Source organism: Antedon mediterranea, chromosome 5 (genome assembly GCF_964355755.1).
Source record: "Antedon mediterranea chromosome 5, ecAntMedi1.1, whole genome shotgun sequence".
Classification (NCBI taxonomy): domain Eukaryota; kingdom Metazoa; phylum Echinodermata; class Crinoidea; order Comatulida; family Antedonidae; genus Antedon; species Antedon mediterranea.
The window spans coordinates 4,388,832-4,409,285 of NC_092674.1; the positions used below are offsets into that span (position 1 = coordinate 4,388,832).

General features: G+C 32.6%; 1 protein-coding gene across 3 annotated transcripts in view; it reads right to left on the bottom strand.

Moving 5' to 3' along the window:
* The window catches only part of LOC140049606 (TBC1 domain family member 1-like), a 53,471-nt gene extending 33,929 nt beyond the window's left edge, over positions 1-19,542 (bottom strand). For all 3 annotated transcript variants that reach the window (XM_072094535.1, XM_072094536.1, XM_072094534.1), the window contains exons 1-5: positions 18,643-19,542; positions 14,718-15,398; positions 10,213-10,302; positions 8,532-8,655; positions 6,860-6,951 (exon numbers count right to left, since the gene is read on the bottom strand). In XM_072094535.1, coding sequence (XP_071950636.1) covers positions 6,860-6,951; positions 8,532-8,655; positions 10,213-10,302; positions 14,718-15,398; positions 18,643-19,179 — 1,524 coding nt within the window. In that variant the 5' untranslated portion in view covers positions 19,180-19,542. The remainder of the gene's footprint in view (positions 1-6,859; positions 6,952-8,531; positions 8,656-10,212; positions 10,303-14,717; positions 15,399-18,642) is intronic.
* Positions 19,543-20,454: the final 912 nt, after the last annotated feature.

Below are 20,454 nucleotides of genomic sequence, written 5' to 3' on the forward strand. Positions count from 1 at the left end.
ATAGAAGCATCATGACCAACACCCGATGTTTCCCTCAAAAGTTTATGAGTAAACAATACACACGTACGGTAATAATAAACCAATTTCACTATGAATTTAACGACTGATTCACTTTTCTCTTGTCAGGAGTATTTGATGTGAAAACGTATGACCAAGACCAGCGAATGTCGTGAAAACAATTTATATATTGCTTACATATTCACACATTTGATAATTTAAAGAGTATAGTGCCAAGATTGCTAAGTCTGCTTTAGGTTGTATCTTTTTGGAAAATATTATAAGTACAAAAAACTGAGATTTTAATTGAAAATTGCATAATTGTTTTGGAATGCATTTATAGTTGGAAAACATTTTGTTACTATCACATTAAATAAAATAACATGATATTACAGTAGAATCTAATTCATGGACTCAAGTATAAGCCCATGGGCCTTTCAATCTTCTGCCGAAACAGTTTTGAAAAATATTACATAAAATAGTAGTGGTAGGTCTGACCATTGCAAAAATTACCAAAAGCAATCGAATGCTATATTTTGTCAGTTGGATCAATAGAGTACAATATATTTTACTTTTTTTTTGTATTTGGATATAGATACAGTACTGTACATATTATACTAAAAAAACTATGATTTGGTACTTTGCTTTATAATTGTTCGAAATTGATTTCTATTGGGAGAACTGCTTTATCCGATTAAATAAGATTAGACCCAGAGTAGGTTTACAGTATATGTATTGTATAGGAATTTAATATTAAAAAGTGAATAATAATTAAATATTCCTTTACTGTATGAAAAAGCTGCGTTCAATTTAATTAATTCATGTTTAAAGGGACATGTAAAGCAAATAAACACGTAACGAAACAAAAAATAAATTGAACACTAATTACAAATATGTAATTAACAGCCAATTCAATTCTTGACGCTTGAGTGACTTCAAATAATATAAGTGTGTCGTAAAGTCAATGCATAGTAATTCAATGAACATTATACATTCATTCTCTTACAGTGTATACTGGCCTTATACTGTACACATTGAATGTTTTGCAAAAACAACCATCCTTCATCTCTCTATTATTACCTCAGTACCATCTACAGTATCTATCAACTTTAACTTCATTACCAGGGCCGTAACCAGGTTTGACGGCGGGGTGGATCGTTAAGTTGTTTAGTGGAACCCAGGGGCGGATCCAGGATATTGAAATAGGGATGGCGTAGCTTTGCGAAGCGAGCAAACATTGGCTGGGGGCCAGGGGGCCGCCAAGGGCCCCCGGTCGGGATCCAGGGGCCGACGGCCCCTGGAAATTTTGGCGTTCTAGGGCATTGTAAGTCGTTTAAAACGATTTACAAACATCTCATAATGTCATTTACCAAACACTCTAAAGCTCGCAAATTACGACATGTGGAATATGCAGCTGATACTTACCTAGGGTACCAAAAGCAAGCTAACAACTTGCCTGTACTTTACATCTAAATTTTTACAACGCGACGATGTTTTTCACCTTTTAGTATTAGCTGACGCCTTCGATTCGCGCGAACAAATTCGCCTAGTGGAAAATCGGCTTATTATAAACTTGTCCTAGGCCGGTATTATTTTTGTACACGCGCGCCTGGTCGATCGCGGTCACTATACTTCGCATGCAGCTAAAGTAAAATGACGTCACGTTAAAGCGGGTCGTCACAGAGTCTCATGCATATTAATGAAGCAAACTTGCTGAGAGTGTTTTCACCACGCAACACATGCGACGCGAGATTTTTTTTGAAACTCAGAGCCATCGACTGACGGTCATGTTTTTGACAATTAAAATCACGGCATATTCAACGACCTGGTTTAAACGATCGTTTAAAAATTAGCGGTCCGGCTCGATTACATTATATTTAGTGATTTGAAAAAAACAAAACACCTCTTTTGTCATGATGTCATCGCGATGTGTTTATGAGCACACTCGATTCACCAGGGACAAAAAGTAGTGAGCCCTCTATCGGCAGCGAATCGTTTTTGCACACGAGACAGCGTTGACAATTACCCGGAAGCAACTTTGTTTTGAAAAGTAAATCTTAGGTTTTTGCAAACTGGCCAATTGGAACTTTTGGTTTTATTTACTAATGAATAATTCAAGAAAACCTTTGAAGAGGCATCTACGAACCACGTGATATTGTTTTTTAATCGACGAACCCATTATATTTGTGTGAAACAAGGGTGAATTACACCGATGTTTTTTAAACAATTTTAGGCTATTCGAATGTTAAAATGTTGTCTAATTTGTTGAGGCTGTAATAAAACAACGCAATTTTTTGAGAAGGTGGGTTTTATAGTTTCTGAATATTTGATTTTTCAATAGTAGTTAATAAAAAAATCTCGTTGGGGTTATTTTTTATTTTTTTTTAATGGCTGCTTAAACATGTGCCTTCTTGGGTATTTCACTATTGAAAATGGAACACATGGTTGTAGCTAAAATCATTTTTTACGCCATAAGATAAAAAATGTGGTTTTGTAAATTAATAAGGGCAACATATAATATATAGGAAAGCTGTTTTAAATGATAAAACTCTACAAAGCCTCTTTGTTTTATTTATAAATCAATATAGTCTAGGCCTAGTAATACAGTAGGAGAGCCAGGCTTTAGCCTATAATAGTGGGGTAGTGCGTGCATTATTGGCGCGTGTTCATTGTCAGGCGCGCGTTGTTTATAGGCCTAAGAAAATAAGAATAAATATACACATATAATTAAATAATGATTATTATTAATTGAATGTTTTGTGTTTTTTTTACAGACCCCAGAGGATTGTTCTACATACTTCAATACAAATAGCATTAAATCAACAACAATTTCTTATGAGTCATATTAATTTACCTCTGGCATATAATGTGAAAAAGCACTATTAATACTGTAATTATTGATATTTATAGATGTATTGCCAAAGAGACATTTATTTTTTAAAAACTTTAACTTATCCTAATTTACTTATTTAAAGGTTCAAATGGCGGTTGGTTGTTGTGCAGTAGTTTAATAAAGTTTAAATGTACATTTCAAATCGGCAAATAAATAATGATAATAGGCCTACTACAGTAATAGTAAATCTTTTGAAGATTAGGCTTAGTACAAAAAATGTTAGCTAAGTTCATGTAGAAAACTTGTTGTCTGATTTTTAAGGTGCAATTTGTGATAATATTAAAAGTTAAAATGTTAATTGGTGTGTATTTGTATTTCATTTATTGCTCCATTATTATAATAAAATAAAAAGCAGGGAACCGTGAAATTTCATTTTAGCTCCGATAAAAAGTAAACATTTTCAGCATATACTTAAATCAATCATATGTTAGTGAAAGGTGACATTAACAGATTTATTATGAGATTACTAGTAAGCCTATTCATAAAAATATGACATTATATACTGTGTACATTAATTAATTAGCCTAGGCCTAACTAATTGACTGATTTTTCAGTATTTTACCAAGTCAGCCGTTCAAGCATGCAAACAGTCCCCACTTCACACTAATCTTCATAATTATAAAAAAAATGAAAGTTGAGCACTTTATTTTAAAATTTATATGCCCATATTATAAGATTCTGCATCATCCACTTAACAAGAACTAAAATTGAGAGCACAGTGATGGAGCGCATTTTCCGTCGTTCTCGTCGCCTAAGGAAACGAGTATTCCAGCCTTGCCGCGTCTTCCTAGGCCTACGCGCACCGCACTTTCGCTCAAAATACACTATCTTCAACTCCTTATAGAATTTGTTTGAAAAATAACCCCAAGCTTATATTTGGAAATCTTTGAAAATGCATATAAGACTATATTATAGCGTTTTCAGAATTTCATTTAAAAATTGCAAATTAATGTTAGCTATTTTAACAAATTAGTTAGTTTTCACTTTTTTGTTTTCGCCGTATGACTCGCTTTGTTTACGTTTACACTTGGCTTAGACGTTTATCTTAGAATTCAAATAAATTAATCCATAATCAACTAAAATTGCTATTGTTGTGGTTTTTGTTTAATATAAATGTTCTTTATTAACAGAAATAAATCAAACAACAATATAATTTAATATAAACCCGTTAAAAAGGAAATTTAGACAGCCTATAAAACACGGACTTCAGAACTCGCGTCGCTCGAAATGCTCGTTAACTTTCTATTTATAGCCAATCGAAAAAGGCTCCGGCTAACTTAAACAATGAAAACGGCTCTCGGAACACTTAATGTCCCATTTTCGCTGTTTGACGTGGATGTGTGAGAATCATCGACGGGAAAGCAAATAAAACAACAAGGGTCATGAAATGCTGCAGCATTGTTAATATTTTAATAGTAATACGTTTTAATCAAATTTAGCCCTAACGGAATAATTTTCATAGGCACTATACAGTCCTAGCCTTTGTTTTTATTGTACTTAATAAATGGGCGCGTAGTATAGTAGCACTGACCATGTGGCTTCATCAACTCTATTGATCGTCTGAGGTACCGCTACTCTACAATACGGGAGTGACGATCACAAAGGATGCCGACCTGCTTAGTGGAACGCGACCAAGCTCACCACGTGGCTTTTATCAACTTGCTCCTTTTACACTTAACTGTGAATGATCGTTGGTAACGCTAGAGATTGATAGTACACAAGATGTCGACGTACATGCTTGGTGGAATGCGATCAAGCTGACGATGTGCTCCGACGTACTATTTTCACTATGAAAATGTGCAAACAATCGGTGATTGATGACCGTCGAAACGATACGTGTTTTTGAAATCTATTTAATTTTTTTTTTAAATACACCCCCGCTAGATCCGCCACTGGAACCATACCTCGAATTTTTTGTCTCTATAGGCCTATGGCCGCAAATCGCATTTCCGGCTATTCTCTTTTGTTTATGAACTATATTGTTGGTGTAATTTCCAGCCCACAAATTTCAATTGCCGACCTTAATATTGCCGACCTTATATTGTCAGAGGACGGCATTCTCTTGCCGACCGAAATTAGGCTAGATCCCTCCTCCTTTCAAGCCTCCTAGCAACAACATGGTACATTAGGGATCGTATCATTGAGACTTTAACAGGCATATTCACCATCATGTGGTGTTTAGGTAAAAAACCATGGAATTAAGATGATCCCTGAATTCACTCAACCATTGCATCTTGCACTTGCGCGCCTGTGAGCTGCATGCTTTCTCTATAAGAAGCAGCTGGCTGGGCATGTCACACACGCGCGCGGAGACCTGTGTAGGGGAATACCCTGTTATGTCAACCAAATAACAACTATGCTCTGTGTACAGCTCGCTAGCTCCAGAACCACGATGTTCAGCAGTTATCAAATAGAACTTATCTTGTAAATTTTAGTGTTAGGTTTTTATATTTTAGTTAAAATATATATATATATTAATTAAATTTATTAAGGCTTGACTAGGCCTGTAGTGAACAATCGTCGTGTTGTGTTAGTATGCCCAGCAAAAAAAAAGTGGGAGGCCAAGCGGAACTCGCTGTTCAGCGGGGGGGATCGTACGATCCCCCCGATCCCCCCCTGGTTACGGGCCTGATTACTATGTAAACTTTACTGTAGGCATGTGATGTGTCCAAAGTGGTGCATGTGGTGGTTCAGACTGATTATTTCGATCTTCAAGGATACGTCGTACTCCCCACCTTCATTTTTTTATAACGTAAGCTTTGTCTACACTATCAAACTAGTTTGACAAAAAAGTGTGATGTGTCCAAATATGGTAGTGATGTTCAAATATGGCGGTGATATGACATCATCATGTCCATATATTGGCACATCACATTTTTTTGTCACAAAGTTTGATAGTGTAGACAGAGCTTTAAACAAATATTAATTCTCTGAATATATTATTGTTCTTGCAAGTAACTGCAATTAGCGGAGAAATTTGAATAATTGCTACAATAATTCTATCACTATAACAGGTATGAAATGTTAGCTATTAAACTGTGAAGCTAATAAGTTTTGCATTTCAATGCGATATAAACGCAAAGCTTTCACCAAAATACTGTCTAGATGTTGACCTTTATTGACCTTTCAACGAAGTAATACAAATTAAATTTTGATGTTGATTTTTCCACTAAATAGATCACTGTATGTGAATTTAAGTGTAATAATTAAATAGATATTAATTTATCAAGATTTGTCTTTCATGGCAATTTCTATCGACTACTGAAGATCCTTGATGCAAAATTTAATGAATTTAAAATCATTAATTGTTTTAGACACACTCTAGAACTAATGCAATGCAAACACTGTGATACCCTGTACTACTGTAGCAGTTTCCCATCCAATGAACGGGCATCTATCTCTCTGATTGGTCTCGGAAAGGAATAGCACCAAACTACCCCGACATTTAGTAGATGGACCTTTCCTTCATTGGTCACCAGTAAATATATTAATTTGAGATTGGGTTTTATGATATTTTTTCTGTCCCTTTAAGAAACGAACAACTCAAAATTGTATTGAAAAAGATTACTACTGTATTTTTATTTTAAAAATTGGGATAAAAAAACAGGAAAATCCCATCCTGATATATAAATAGGAAAATTCCATCCTGATATATAAATAGGAAAATCCCATCCTGATATATAAATAGGAAAATCCTATCCTGATATATTATAGGAAAATCCCATCCTGATATAAATAGAAAAATTCCATCCTGATATATAAATAGGAAAATTCCATCCTGATATATAAATAGGAAAATCCTATCCTGATATATTATAGGAAAATCCCATCCTGATATAAATAGAAAAATCCCACCTTGATATATTAATTGGAAAATCCCATCCTAATATATAAATAGGAAAATCCCATCCTATAAATAGTTTAAATAGCCTTCAAGTTTAAAAGAAATGAAATAAACTGTATAAATACCTTTAATTTCTGGAGGACTGGAACACTATTGACGTCATTCACATTATCAAGTTTCTTTAACAATATTGTGTGCACTTCATCCGTTACTAAACCTACAATTACAGAAGGAGAATCAAATTAGCATTCTTTCATTATCATTGGACAACATTATGATTCCATCCTCACTTTCAATGTCATCACACTGTCTATAAATAAACATTCATTACAATTACCAAATTTAGGTCATGTGTTGATAAATTATATCTAATGTTAGTTATCAATATTATATAGCATGACATTTGATCACTGGGCTTAATATTCAGAAGTCACCCAGATGTTTTTAAAATTTACAGTTATGGTTTTACCATAATTCATAATGAACTACAGTTAAAGCATCATTTGAAAATGTATTTTAATATATTATTATTATTACTTAGACAATTCTTTGAAATATTTATATCATTATTGTCATGGCATAATCAACATGATTTTTAATAAAGGGGACTCAAACACTGTCTACTTACTACAGTACTCTCAGTACCATAATTATTATACAAATGAATTCCAAATATTCCAGAACATTTAGTTGTTTGGTCCTGAAGGTGTCCCCTTAATGGGAGTTGTACTGTTATAGTACAGTAATAGTACATGTACTTTTTTAGACCTAATTTGGCAGTGCTATTGTATTCTAAAATATATTCCAAATATTCTAGTACATTCAGTACAGTTGTACTGTACTGTTGTTGGGTCCTGAAGGTGTCCCTTAATAGGAGTTGTACAGTTTTATAGTCTTGTACTTTTTATACCCTAATTTGGCAGTGCTAAAGTTTATTCATAATAGTAATACTGGCCCTTTTTTTTTAAATACTCAAAATTCTCAAACAAATCCCTGCCAACAACATAATGGTATGTTTATTTATTTTATGTATAAATCAGTCTGACATGTCCAGGAGTTTCATCATTAGCATACAATACAGCATCACACAAAAGCTCGCTCACAAATCATACATAGTCATACATAGTCATACAGTATATTACTTTTGATCAAAACATAACATTTGTTGCTCTAAATTAGCTTCAAGTCTGTAGTTATTGTCTTCTGTTAGTTCACCAGTCAGCGTTTCAATTTTTGTCTGTTCAAGCTCAAATATTATACATATGAAACGCCATATGTGCCAAAATATATTTTATATGTTTTATTTTAAAAGGTCGAAAAACCTAGAACCTAGACTGTTCAAGATTGTATTTGATCAAACTTCAGTATAAATGTATATGTATTCCCTAAGTGTAAAAACAGTTAATCCAAAGTATAAACAGCTTTAATAGGAAATAAATATTTTCATTAAATCTGTAAATTGTAATTTCATATGAAGTCTTTGGAGAGAAATTCCGTAAACTACAGTATACTATGATTTCTTCTTGCGCATTTATGAATTTTTAAATATGTACTATATACAATTGATTAACCCTACATTCATCGAATCTCTTGTTACTGTAATCTAACAGCAGCAAACTGAGCTCGTCTTGATAGGATCTTAGGTCTGGCTGTGACAAATACCAACAGTACTGTACAATGTACATATTTTCTGCGGTGTGCAACTGATTGTGTCGCAGCCACAGATAAACCCTTTGATCTCAGGAGCTCAGCATCCTGTTTTTAGATTGCCTTGTTACTGTAGTGTCTAACACGTACCATCCAGCTCTTGCGATAACTTGTGCAGTTTGTGCATTGGGCAGGTTTCGCAAACGATATGTGTCTTGATATTGTTCATGGCCGCTTGAAAACTCTGCTTCAAAGTAATTAGGATTTCACCAACCTTTAAAAACAAAAATGAATACAAGTTTAATAATAAAAGTCATAATACATGCCAACATCTAAAGTTAAAAAAATGAGGTGGTTGTTTTTGAGGTCTGGAATCAGATTTCTAGAAGGTGTCCGCATCCAACACCGGCCTCTATCTATTATTAAGACAAGGAAAGACAAGGAGTGCAGTGTGAAAAATTTCAATAAACTATGACCGCAGATGGTCGCACAATGACTCTTCGAGGAGAAAGGGCTATTGTTGGTTTATCCAGGTAAGCTATGCACGAAATAGACTCTTTTGTTTTTTATCTTTTTGTTATATTTTTATTGAACGAAAAACAACAATAATGCATCAAAGTCATTAATTAATCTTCGTTTCAGGAGAAAAAGTTGAAAACCGGGAGCATGCAGCGGGAAACAAATAAAAAATATGGGAGTCTCCCAGAGTTGTTAAGTTATATTGTTTACAGTCTTCAATCTGCAATGGAAAACCCCTTTAACGGTAAACATAATTACAGTCAGTCAATACTAATTTCAATTCACATTATTTATAATTGTCATTCGATTTAATTCAATTGTGAACAAATTAAATGAAAACCAAGAAATATAACGGGTGAATGAAAATAGGTTAAATCAATAAAATATTAGCTTCGTTTAGAAACACAGTAACATCAAAATAAACTGGATACAAATGGTCAATAATCAAATGTAGCTTTTGTAGACAAGAAAAAAACAATTGTGATGGACAACATCTGGATTTTAAACTAAATGACATTTATTTATTTTATAAGAGAATGGCATTTACTGAAGGGTGAAAGGTTAGGGCAATAACATGGCTACTCTTGTTTAGTTAAATGAAACAGTAATAACTGCATGCTAAGTTTTCCTTGGCAAAAGTTCATATTACTCTTATGTAGTTTGTCAATAAAAGTAGGTTAATTCACGAATCAATGGATTTGAAATGAACCAATCTTTGATGAAAACTAGAGTAGAATCTAATATTATTGTATGACATTTACTAGTTAGTATGTCATTGAGAATAGCTGTTATAGCATAGCATAATATTCAGAGTTGATCATGATGAAATAGCTCACAATGTGAACATGCAACTTTGTAAGACCGATGTGCCAAGATGGTATACATTAGCACAGAACTGGTTTAACAAGCCCATAGCCAGCTAGCCTGAAGTTTCCCTTAAACTTAAGACTGGCAGCACTAACTAGCCTTGCTCATGATGAGCTGTAAGTTCACATTAAAAGTTGATCATGATCAACTTACTTGCAGTGTGAACATAAGGCACCATAGTGAGGTAAACTGATGTGCCAAGTTAAACATGGTATACAGTAGCACAAATTAACTGGTTTAACATGCCCATACCCAGCTACAGTAGCTTTTCCCTTTCCAGCTTAAGACTAGCAGCACTAACTACTGTAGCCTTGCTCATGATGAGCTATAAGTTTACATTAAAACTTGATTATGATCAACTAACAATGCTTGTGAGCACACAGCACCATTCTTTATAATGTCTTAAGCATTTTAATAACTGTTTAAACATGATATTCATACTTACAACAGGCTCTGACTGGCACTTAAACACATAACACATGTAACTGCCTTTTTCTCTACAGATGAAACCAAAATATGCTGGATGTTTTATTCCCTATAAGAACAAAGTTATCAGATGTAAATGTCATGTCATGATAACAATATTAATTTAATCCTTGTTTTTCTTTCTTTTTCAATAGATTCACTATCTACAGTATGTGCTACATTTGAATATTTTTCAAATAGTGTTTTTTTAGTTAATTTAAATTAACATTTGAGAGTAATAAAGTTGTTCATCAAACATGGAGATTGATACTCTAGAGTTGTAGTAAAAAATGTTGCATTTAATAAAAAGTGAGATTTTGCATCAGAATGGTAAACGAAAGGAGACGGTAATTGATACAAAATTCAAAACTGCGCATGTGTATTAGTCAAGTCCACTCCATTCATCATTATCGGGATTTATTTGGTCTGAAAACCAGACAGGGCATACTTTATTAGGGCCTGTTTCTGCTGCATAAAAATAACCGGTTAAAATCGGTGTGAATAAATTAACTCCATTTTTTTGGGAGCAGAAACAGGACAATTTTGTGGTAACCGGTTAAAAGGCAGTGCAAAATAACCAGTTAAAAACACCTATTCAATCCATTGATTTAACTGGTTATTTCGGAGCACAAATTGAGAAGAAACGCGATCTTGTTACTTTTAATCCATTTTAAAATAAACAGTTAATTTGCATTATGCAGCAGAAACAGACCCTTAGTCAAAAAATATATCTGTTTTGATATTAACTGTAGATCATTAATAATCTGCAAATACTACTATTGTTTCCTTTGATGACAATACAAGTCTACTAACATTGTGTATACAGTAATATGGGCGTTTCCTATCCATTTCATTACTTCCTATACTGTAAAAGGTGCAGTTATTAAATAATTTATCAGTAAAAACATGTCTTGTCGTGATAAATTGTTTAACCAAACAAAAACATGTTTGTGATAATTAAAAGATACTAATAAAAAAAACTATATTCAAGGACAAGGATTGGCGCAGTGCAGTAGATGCAAACTCCTTTATACAGAGGAACTCGGCAACAAAATTATTCATGTACTGTATGTCCTATTTAGCCTACTGTAGTCTGTACAGTATTTGAGACCAAAAGACAATAAGTATACAACGGTGCCCAAGCATCACTTTGCTCAGCTCAGGGCCTTGTTTGTACACAATATTATTCACAGAACTACTGTACTATTAATTATTATACTGTACACTTTAATTAATAATCACAGCAGTGTACATTATTTAAAACTGTATATAATATTTCTATAAACATAAAACTATTATGTACAGTACTGTACATATTATATTGTCTGAACAAACAAAGGCTCTTATCATACTTGTGTCTTTCTTATCAGAAAAATGTTTTGGTCCTTATGAACTTTGTGGTTTATCATTCTGCAAAACAAATCATAGCCACAACAACTGTTATGTTACTTAAAAAGTTCAGTGACTCAATCATCAGACAACAACATGTCAGACACAATAAACTCCTACTTATACATTTGTTACTGTACTTATGGTTTTCCTATTCAAAAAATTATATTAATGCAAATGATAAGGCGATACCTTCGCAACCTAAAGCCCCTGTCTACACTATCAAACTTTATGTGGCAAAAATGTGCCCATATGGACATGATGATGTCATATCACCACCATATTTGGGCATATCAATACGATATTTGGGCACATAACCCTTTTTTTTTATCAGACTAGCTTGATAGTGTAGAACCACCAGAAATTTTTCCCAAATACTGTGTGCTAACCGTATTGTTAATTCCTATTGTTTATTTTGTTTTTATAGGCGTCTCAAATAGGGATTTGATTTTTATTGTATACGAAGTGTTTATATGAAAAACCAGTATAATGTACTATTACATTGTCGGTATCCGTAAAAGGAGTGATGTGTATTTTGTTTTTATTATAGGTTTTTTAAATTTTATTTATCTGTTTTGTATATCTCAGAGCAAACATAATTTCTATGTATATTTATGCAAATGACAATAAAATAATTTTCCACCGATGAATACAATTATAAGGAAAATGTTCACCAAAGCCCTAAACAGTATGTTTCTTTTTAAATCAAATTACTGTTCTTGAAATAAGTAAAAAAAAAAAAATGTTTTCTTGCCAACAGAGAATTTTAATCAGAAAACGTGTTTGATAATCAACAAAATTAAAAGATGAACTGAAAATGAACTAATACAATATAGCTTTGGGTTATTTGTATGTAGAAACATACAGGTAATCACACTACTTTGTATGCTACATTACTGGTAACCTAGGTTTCATGTCGCCATCTGTCACTTTCAATTAAAATTTAATAATTTATACCTTCTCAATTAAAGTACTATGTGTCCACACACACACATTTGTTTAAGGTGATGGTGATCCTAAAAACAAAATAAAAATATTTTTGTCCACACAAGCATTTCAAAGTGATGGTAATGACAAAGTTAAAATTATTACTTTTTTATTGTTGTGTTAAATGACCTTGCCAACTCCAAATATAGACATGATGATGTCATATCACTACCATATTTAAGCCTATCACTACCATATTTGGGCACATCACACATTTTTTGTCAAACTAGTTTGATAGTGTAGACAAGGCTTTAAGATCTGTCTACACACTATCAAACTAGTTTGACAAAAAAGTGTACAGTAATGTGACCAAATATGGTAGTAATATGCGTACTGTAAATATAGTAGTGATATGACATCATCATGTCCATATATGGGCACACTAAATTTATTTGCCACATAAAGTGTAGACAGAGCTTTATTCAGCAACAGACACCACTACTAAAGGGACTCTTTCTTGTGAGAAAAATGGGGGGTGGGAGGGCAATATGTTTTAACACTACCACCAATTCCTACAGTACTTAGGGACAATATACTGTATGTACAACAGTGCAGTACATTTCTATAGTTAACACATTGTTGGGAATAGGGTGTTCTACTGGACACACTAAATAAGCCTGCAATGTCAAAACTGACTGATTACAATTACTAAAGTTCTTCTCTATACGTATTATATTGATGCTAGAAATGAGTAATGGTTAGTTAAAGATGCAGAATCTAACCCAAAGGCATCGTAAAGAGCAGAGACTGAGTCGGTTTTGAATGAAGAAGATCGCTGAAAATCAATAACGATAATGAATATGTTGACGTGAATGCCAATGGTAATTAGTCTATGGGCATGCATTTCAAGGCACGTAATCAAAAAAGTTGTCATGCGCTTATTTGTGGGTGGTGTCGTGCAAAAAAAAGGAATATAAATTAAATAATAAGTAAATTAATTTAAACTGTATTCTAATCTGAAAAAAAGTCGTGCAAGCAGGAACTATTGTACATTGCAAACAGAGTACTGTACATTGTGTGTCATAGTTCATAGTTCATAGTTCATGTGCATACGGTAGTTCATATGTATACAGTTAGAATTATAACGTACAGTATATTTAAATACACTGATTACTTTTCATTGGCAATACTAACTTAATATATACTGTATATACTATAATATACTGTATAGTGTTAGTTATAAAACCATGATATGATAAATTGATAGTGATACTATGTATGAAATGAATGAAGTTATGCAATGCAATATGCATATTATTAAGAACAGATCTAGAATTTTTTAATTGAATTTATTTGTCCATCCACCAGCAATTAACTATTATTAAACCTTGTTTTAATACACCATCAAACTTTATGTGACAAAAAATGTGATATGCCCATATATGGACATGATGATGTAATCATTACAAAAAAATGATACCATATTTGGGCATATCACTACCATATTTGGCCATATCACTACCAAATTTGGGCACATCACACTTTCTTTGTCAAACTAGTTTGATAGTGTAGACAGAGCTTTAAAAAGAAGATGAGACTGAAGTTTTCATCGATTATTTAAAGTTTTTTTATGTTGTCAAATTGTATGCTATTTGATTTACAGTATAAGAGGTTAAAGGTTACTGCTGCGATGCGATTTATTAATATTATTAGGCTAAACTAATTAAACAAGAGAGAGTGCATGTCTACGGTTGAGTAAGCTCGTTGACGAGGTAGTCAATATAAAGATGTCATTACCTACCTACAATGCAGTAGGTGTGAAATATAAGAGAAAGTCTACAGCTACTGTACAGTAGTGTTGTAAGTAGCTGCATACAGTTCACATACTGTCAAATATCGGCAATGGGGTTTAATTTTTTTTAAGACGTTAGTAGGGTACAGTACTACCCATCAATACAGTATGTCATACCTCATGGAAGTGAACTCCCACATTGAAGAAATTTGGGTCAGTGGTTTTACCGGATTACCAAATTATAATTTATAGGGGGCTGGCACAAAATACATCTTAAACTTGAGGATAAATTCCACCTGGGTGCTTTTACCTGTATATGCTCAAGAGAGGTTTCCACTGAATAGTAGACTCCCCAACCTCCAAAAAGTATTATTTACCTGTGAACAGAAGGAAATATCACAGAATCTTTTTGCCATCACAGCCGTTTTCTTTCCTGGACTGATCAACGTTAAGGTTTCCTTGCCAATCTGGAACAACATGGTTCGATTCTGTGGATTGTGTTTACGCATCAACATCGTGGCGATACTTAACTGTCTGTCAAAGTTCGGGACGCTTCCACGTTTTACAGGCACGTAGTGCCGAGCAGAACAATTACTAGCATCGCTGTTTGACCGCGGAATATCAAATTCTTCACATTCACTGTCCGTTTTATTTGAATCTAGGGATTCTGAACTGGTATTTCTTGAGAGCACAGGTACATTCATGTCAGCTACATTTTCTAGATCGTCAAACGATTGTGATTTCTTTCTCTCGCCGACGCTATTCGACCTCGATCTTGATTGGTCTCCTGTCGAGTAGTGTCGACGCCGCCTATCAATGTAGTCCTCAATTTCATAATCTTTAAATTTACTGATAGCTTCGTCGATAAGTGATGGTGGTGCTTTCTTGTGCGATACGCTGACCCTTCCACAGTATAACACTTCATAGCTATTACTGTTATCTACAATAGAGTCGGTATAAAATGGCAGTTCTTTTAACTGTGGGCTGTCGCTTTGATTGTACGATTTTCCTTCGACACTTTTTGCTGCTTCACGTATAGTTGAGTGGATTGTGCTCACCTAGGAAAGAAAAAGGAAGAGAATTTTAGTTTCACTGTTTAATTCAAGAAGTTTATAACAGTTAATTTAGTGCATGACTTTTAACTTTATTTATTCATTACTTAAAGTTATTTAGAGTATGTCTAAATATTTAATCTTTTCTACTGTAGCTACCATTTTGGATCCTTTTTTTTTTGTCTGGCTGTCTTAAAGTTTCCTTGTATATTATATTTTAAAATAATAGTAAAAGCCCAAATATGGTAGTTTACATTTTTATAGGCCTACTTTTTAAAACCCATTATTAATATTAATACTTTTTATAGTCTTTGGCTATATTTTGTAATTTTATACCTGAATAAAATTTTCTTTACAAATATACTTTGACAATAAAAATTATAATTTTTTACATGAAATTTTATTGCGACAATTGACACAACCATAAATTTCTCGGTTCAATATCCACTGAAGCGTGAACTAATTATTTGCACTGTACACAGACTGTAGTGTTGTTAGTACTTTAATAGGAGGCACCACTTTACTAATACTAACCTGTAATGCCACATATCAAAAACTTTGACCCCTATATTGTATTGACCTTAATAATATGGATAGTTAAATAGATACAGTACTCCCAAATGTCAACATAAGATAATTTCAAAATTATAGATAATAATGGATTGAAATGGTTCTCATAGTATTTTATAGAGTGTATACTGTATGTTAGTAGTAGCGGTACTTGAACTCTTTGGATGCACCAATTGGGTGAAAAATGAGATCATTTAATTGCAGGGGTTTTTTTTTCGAAACTAGATGTATTGATTTTGTATCTTGTCTATATATTTATTTTTTAGAACGCACCAGGTATGAACGTTGTAAAGGTGTAGCTTCAATATTATTATAGATGTAAGCTTTAATGATCAAAATAAAGTACTACACTTCATATTTGACTTTCACAGTTAAGGGTACTCTAGGGTTTAAATTTTACACCAATAAACACCAGCGTTCTCGCCAGGAATCGGCTAAAGCTCTGTCTACACTATTAAACTTTATGTGACAAAAACATGTGATGTACCCATGGACATCATGTCGTCCTACCCACTACCATAAATTCGTGTATCACTACAACAATATTTGGGCAAACTTTTTGTTGTCAAACTACAGTAGTTTGATAGTGTAGACAGGGCTTAAATAAAGTTCAAAGTATTATTCTGCTTCAATAGTAAATGCATTTTAGAATTATAAATATTAAAGATCATTAATATTAGAGTCTCTTTGATATATACCTTTAAATTGTTTATATTTATTATTTATATCAATAACATGCATAGAGCAGACAGTCTTTATGTATAAGATTTAGACCATGGAGGAAGAATAGTAAAAACCATTGTACTGTAGTCCTCCACTAGTACTCTATGAGTCATGGTGTTTTTTGGCCTTCCCACATAGGTAGACAGGTCTAAAATGATCAATACAGGAATTATGAGATAACAGTAATAGCTTTGTATTACCTGAATATTCAATTTCATATCTTGAAAGCTCTAGGTTAAATAACACTAGTGATTTTACAATGATGCAACATAATACAAGATTGTTTCCAGACATTTTTTAACCAAAATGGACATGGTAATAATGTGAAGCGCTTACAGGCTTGTGCTTTAAAAGCTATAAGATCGACATATTGTTTTTTATTAATATAAATTCTTGACAAAATATGATATGAAATACAGCAATTGTTTAAAAATAAAACATCATTCTTGAAAAGAAATGATAAGTGGGTTTGCAGACAATTAACGAATGATTTTTTTTTCTTCAGGTTTTAAATGTAAAAATAAAAATTAACTCCCTATACAAATGATATGGTCTGAATTGAATGTTAATAAAATTACTATTAATTAATTTTACAGTACATCCAATGCTATCCTCATCTGTTACCTATTGTATACTGAATCTAGCACTTTAATACCATGATAGGATTTTATGTTCATTGCGTGGTGAATATTAAGAGCAAATTTCGAAATGTCATACAGTAATATGACATTAACATCACACACCATTTACTTTGTAGAAATTGACATTTTGCTTCCAACGTCACAATACAGCCAACGACGACACAGCTAGCTATATAATTCTTATTTCTGAATTGAGTAAATTATCATAAAACCATTAAGTATTGGTTTTATTGTGTTTCAAGCAATGTACTGAATTTGAAAAGATAGTTTTATCAATATTAAAAGTATTGTAGCACAAGAATGTCCATATCATTTTAATCTACAGTATTATAAACTTATAATGCCAATGAATTTTAAATACTGTACCAAATAGCTTTGTATAGTAAAGTATCACTATCATGGTACTGTATAGCAGGGCTGCATTAAACAACAGTAGATAATTATGAAATATTATATTCTCTCATGTTCAATGTACTGTTCAATGTATTGTATGCATATTAAATATCATTAATAATTTATTTGTTATCAATATCATTATCAGTCTTATTTTTTGTCAGCAGAGCTATAAACTGTATCTTAATAATTTTAATTTATATCACTTTGAACAATTAAATTATTACAAAATAGTTGGACTGCATCGTAAATTTTATGTTTAATATTACTGTATTATGATGTTATAAAATAAACCAATGGGTATTTCCTGGCAACCATATTTAGATGTTTTATCGTAATAATCAATCAAAATGAATCATCACATACTCTGACGCATTTTAAACAAACAGCACGAATCAAAAATGTGAAAACAGACACAGAATAAATATTTGTCATAGGGAACATTATGACAAATGTCTTCTGTGGCAAGATGTTTATTTTAAATATTTCAAAAAATGACAGAAAATTAATTATGGATATTAAAATCATAACATTTGATTATCTCAAGGGTACAGGAAAAATTGTCTTGGTCTCCAAGTAGGCCTAGAATTCATTTGTTTATGTTTTAATAAAGAGCCAGTTTTTTTTTAAATTTAAAATGGTAGCATCAATTAATGCTGATGACTATACAAAGAAAAAAACTAAAACATTAAAAAAATTGCCCTCTCTCCACTAAATAAAATTTATTCAGAGGTTAACGCTTAAAAACAAGAATATATATTTATAGTGCCTAGTAGAATACCACCGGTTTGTTTTTTACTTGAAAGTGTGTTGAATAAAAACAGAATGAAAATTTATCAAAAATTTTTTTAAATGACATTAAAAACAATTAGGCCTAGCCTAGGCCTATAAATAATTTTGTATTCTTTAATTTTAGTACTTACCAATTCTAAATTTTCTACTTTAAAAACAAAACACGTAAACGGTTTATCGCTTTCCCGTCTCCATAAATAACTGAAATATTGTTTGTCAATACCTCTACAAAACCTGCCAATGCCTTGCAAATGATGGCAGAAGGCAGTCTTCCCTGTTCTGTTCACAATTCCTTTTACTGTTTGATGGCAAACTTCAAGTGTTATCGGTTCCTCTTTTCCCTGTGCAACATGCTTCACTTCGGCAACAATCCATGGCAAAAGTGGTTGAGTAATTCTTTTATCAAGAACAGAACAACCCAATAACATTAAATTAAAACGTTTAAATGAAGAATCTAATTCGCTATTTTCGGTAAGCATGGTTCGATTTGTACCTGCCGCATCTTTTAGGTGCTCCTCCGGGGAAGAGTCAGGGCGACGAGCGTTTGTGGTGGTGCTTGTCAGTGGTGATTCGCTATCGCTGGGGCTTGAGTCTCGACAATTCACTCCGCTATCTTCCTCTGCTTGTTGTTCACTATAATTACGACAACTGTCATTGAAAGAGTTCATCGTGAAATACCTGTTTTACAAATAAGGATTTCCGTTTTAGAAAATCCACTCCGACATTTCTGGCAGGCTATAAAACAATTTTACGGATGTCTCAAGACTCATATGAATGAAAACGCTAGCTAAAAACACATTGCGGATGGTTGGAATCAGCTGCTCCGCCGTCGTGCAGAAGTCAGCCTGGCAGCGCAATACTCGTGCGCAAACGAGAAGGATAAGGATCTACGAGAGAGAGATTTGTATTGAAATATAGAGGGTGCTGTTTCCAAACTACATTTGAACGTAAAGTACGTACGTCGTCTTTAGGATTAGGGTGCATTAAAAATATATATAAAAATGTGAATAAAAAGATAACAATACTCTAAAGTAAACAGTAACCTAACTGAGAAATTCCTCCATGCTACTATCACCCCTTTTCTTTACAATTAAGTAACTATCCATTTCATACCTTTAAAAGTGGCAATTTTCGTTGCTCTTGGTATTGATGAAATAAAATAAAATCAAGTTTAAGTTCAAATGTATTAGTGTCAAACAAATGTAATTTAAATTTGTATTCCAAAAAAATACAAATAACAAAAAAAGTACAATAACAATATTAAAATACTTTATGTAAAAATTGAAAAACGTAGCGCCGGGGGCCGATTACATTATCACTATTAAAAGATTAGCATATATATGGTAAGTTCTATGTTTTGTAATGAAATGATGATTTAAGCATTTCCATTATATAAGAATAGCTCAAAAACGCAAAAGTCATTACAATTTTCATATGAAATGTAACAGTTACTTTAAAAAAACCGAAGAGATGATTTTTCTAAAATGACGGATGACTTTGTTGTTTTGATTATCATAAAAACGACAAAGTCATTATTATTGTAGATAGCCTAGCAATCCAATAATAAGTTATGTCTATTGTTATTGTATAGTTTTATCATTTTTTTAAGTTGACGAAATAAATGAAATAAAATGATGAACAGAAATTAAGCCTATATTATAATAAATGAATATTAATGCATATAACTACAAAGTACGAAACCCACATAATGAAATTTTCATCAATTGGCAAATCACTTCATATTTTTCCAACATCAATTCAACAACGACCAATACTATAATATAAATTTAAGCCTATATGATATTGATACAATAAGACTAACTTTACAAAAATGATTATTATAACATTCCACATTATAATAATTATTATTATGAATATTTAGCATATGTTATGAGGGCGCTATTTAAAGTATACAAGTTTTACCGATTTCAATTTTCGACACA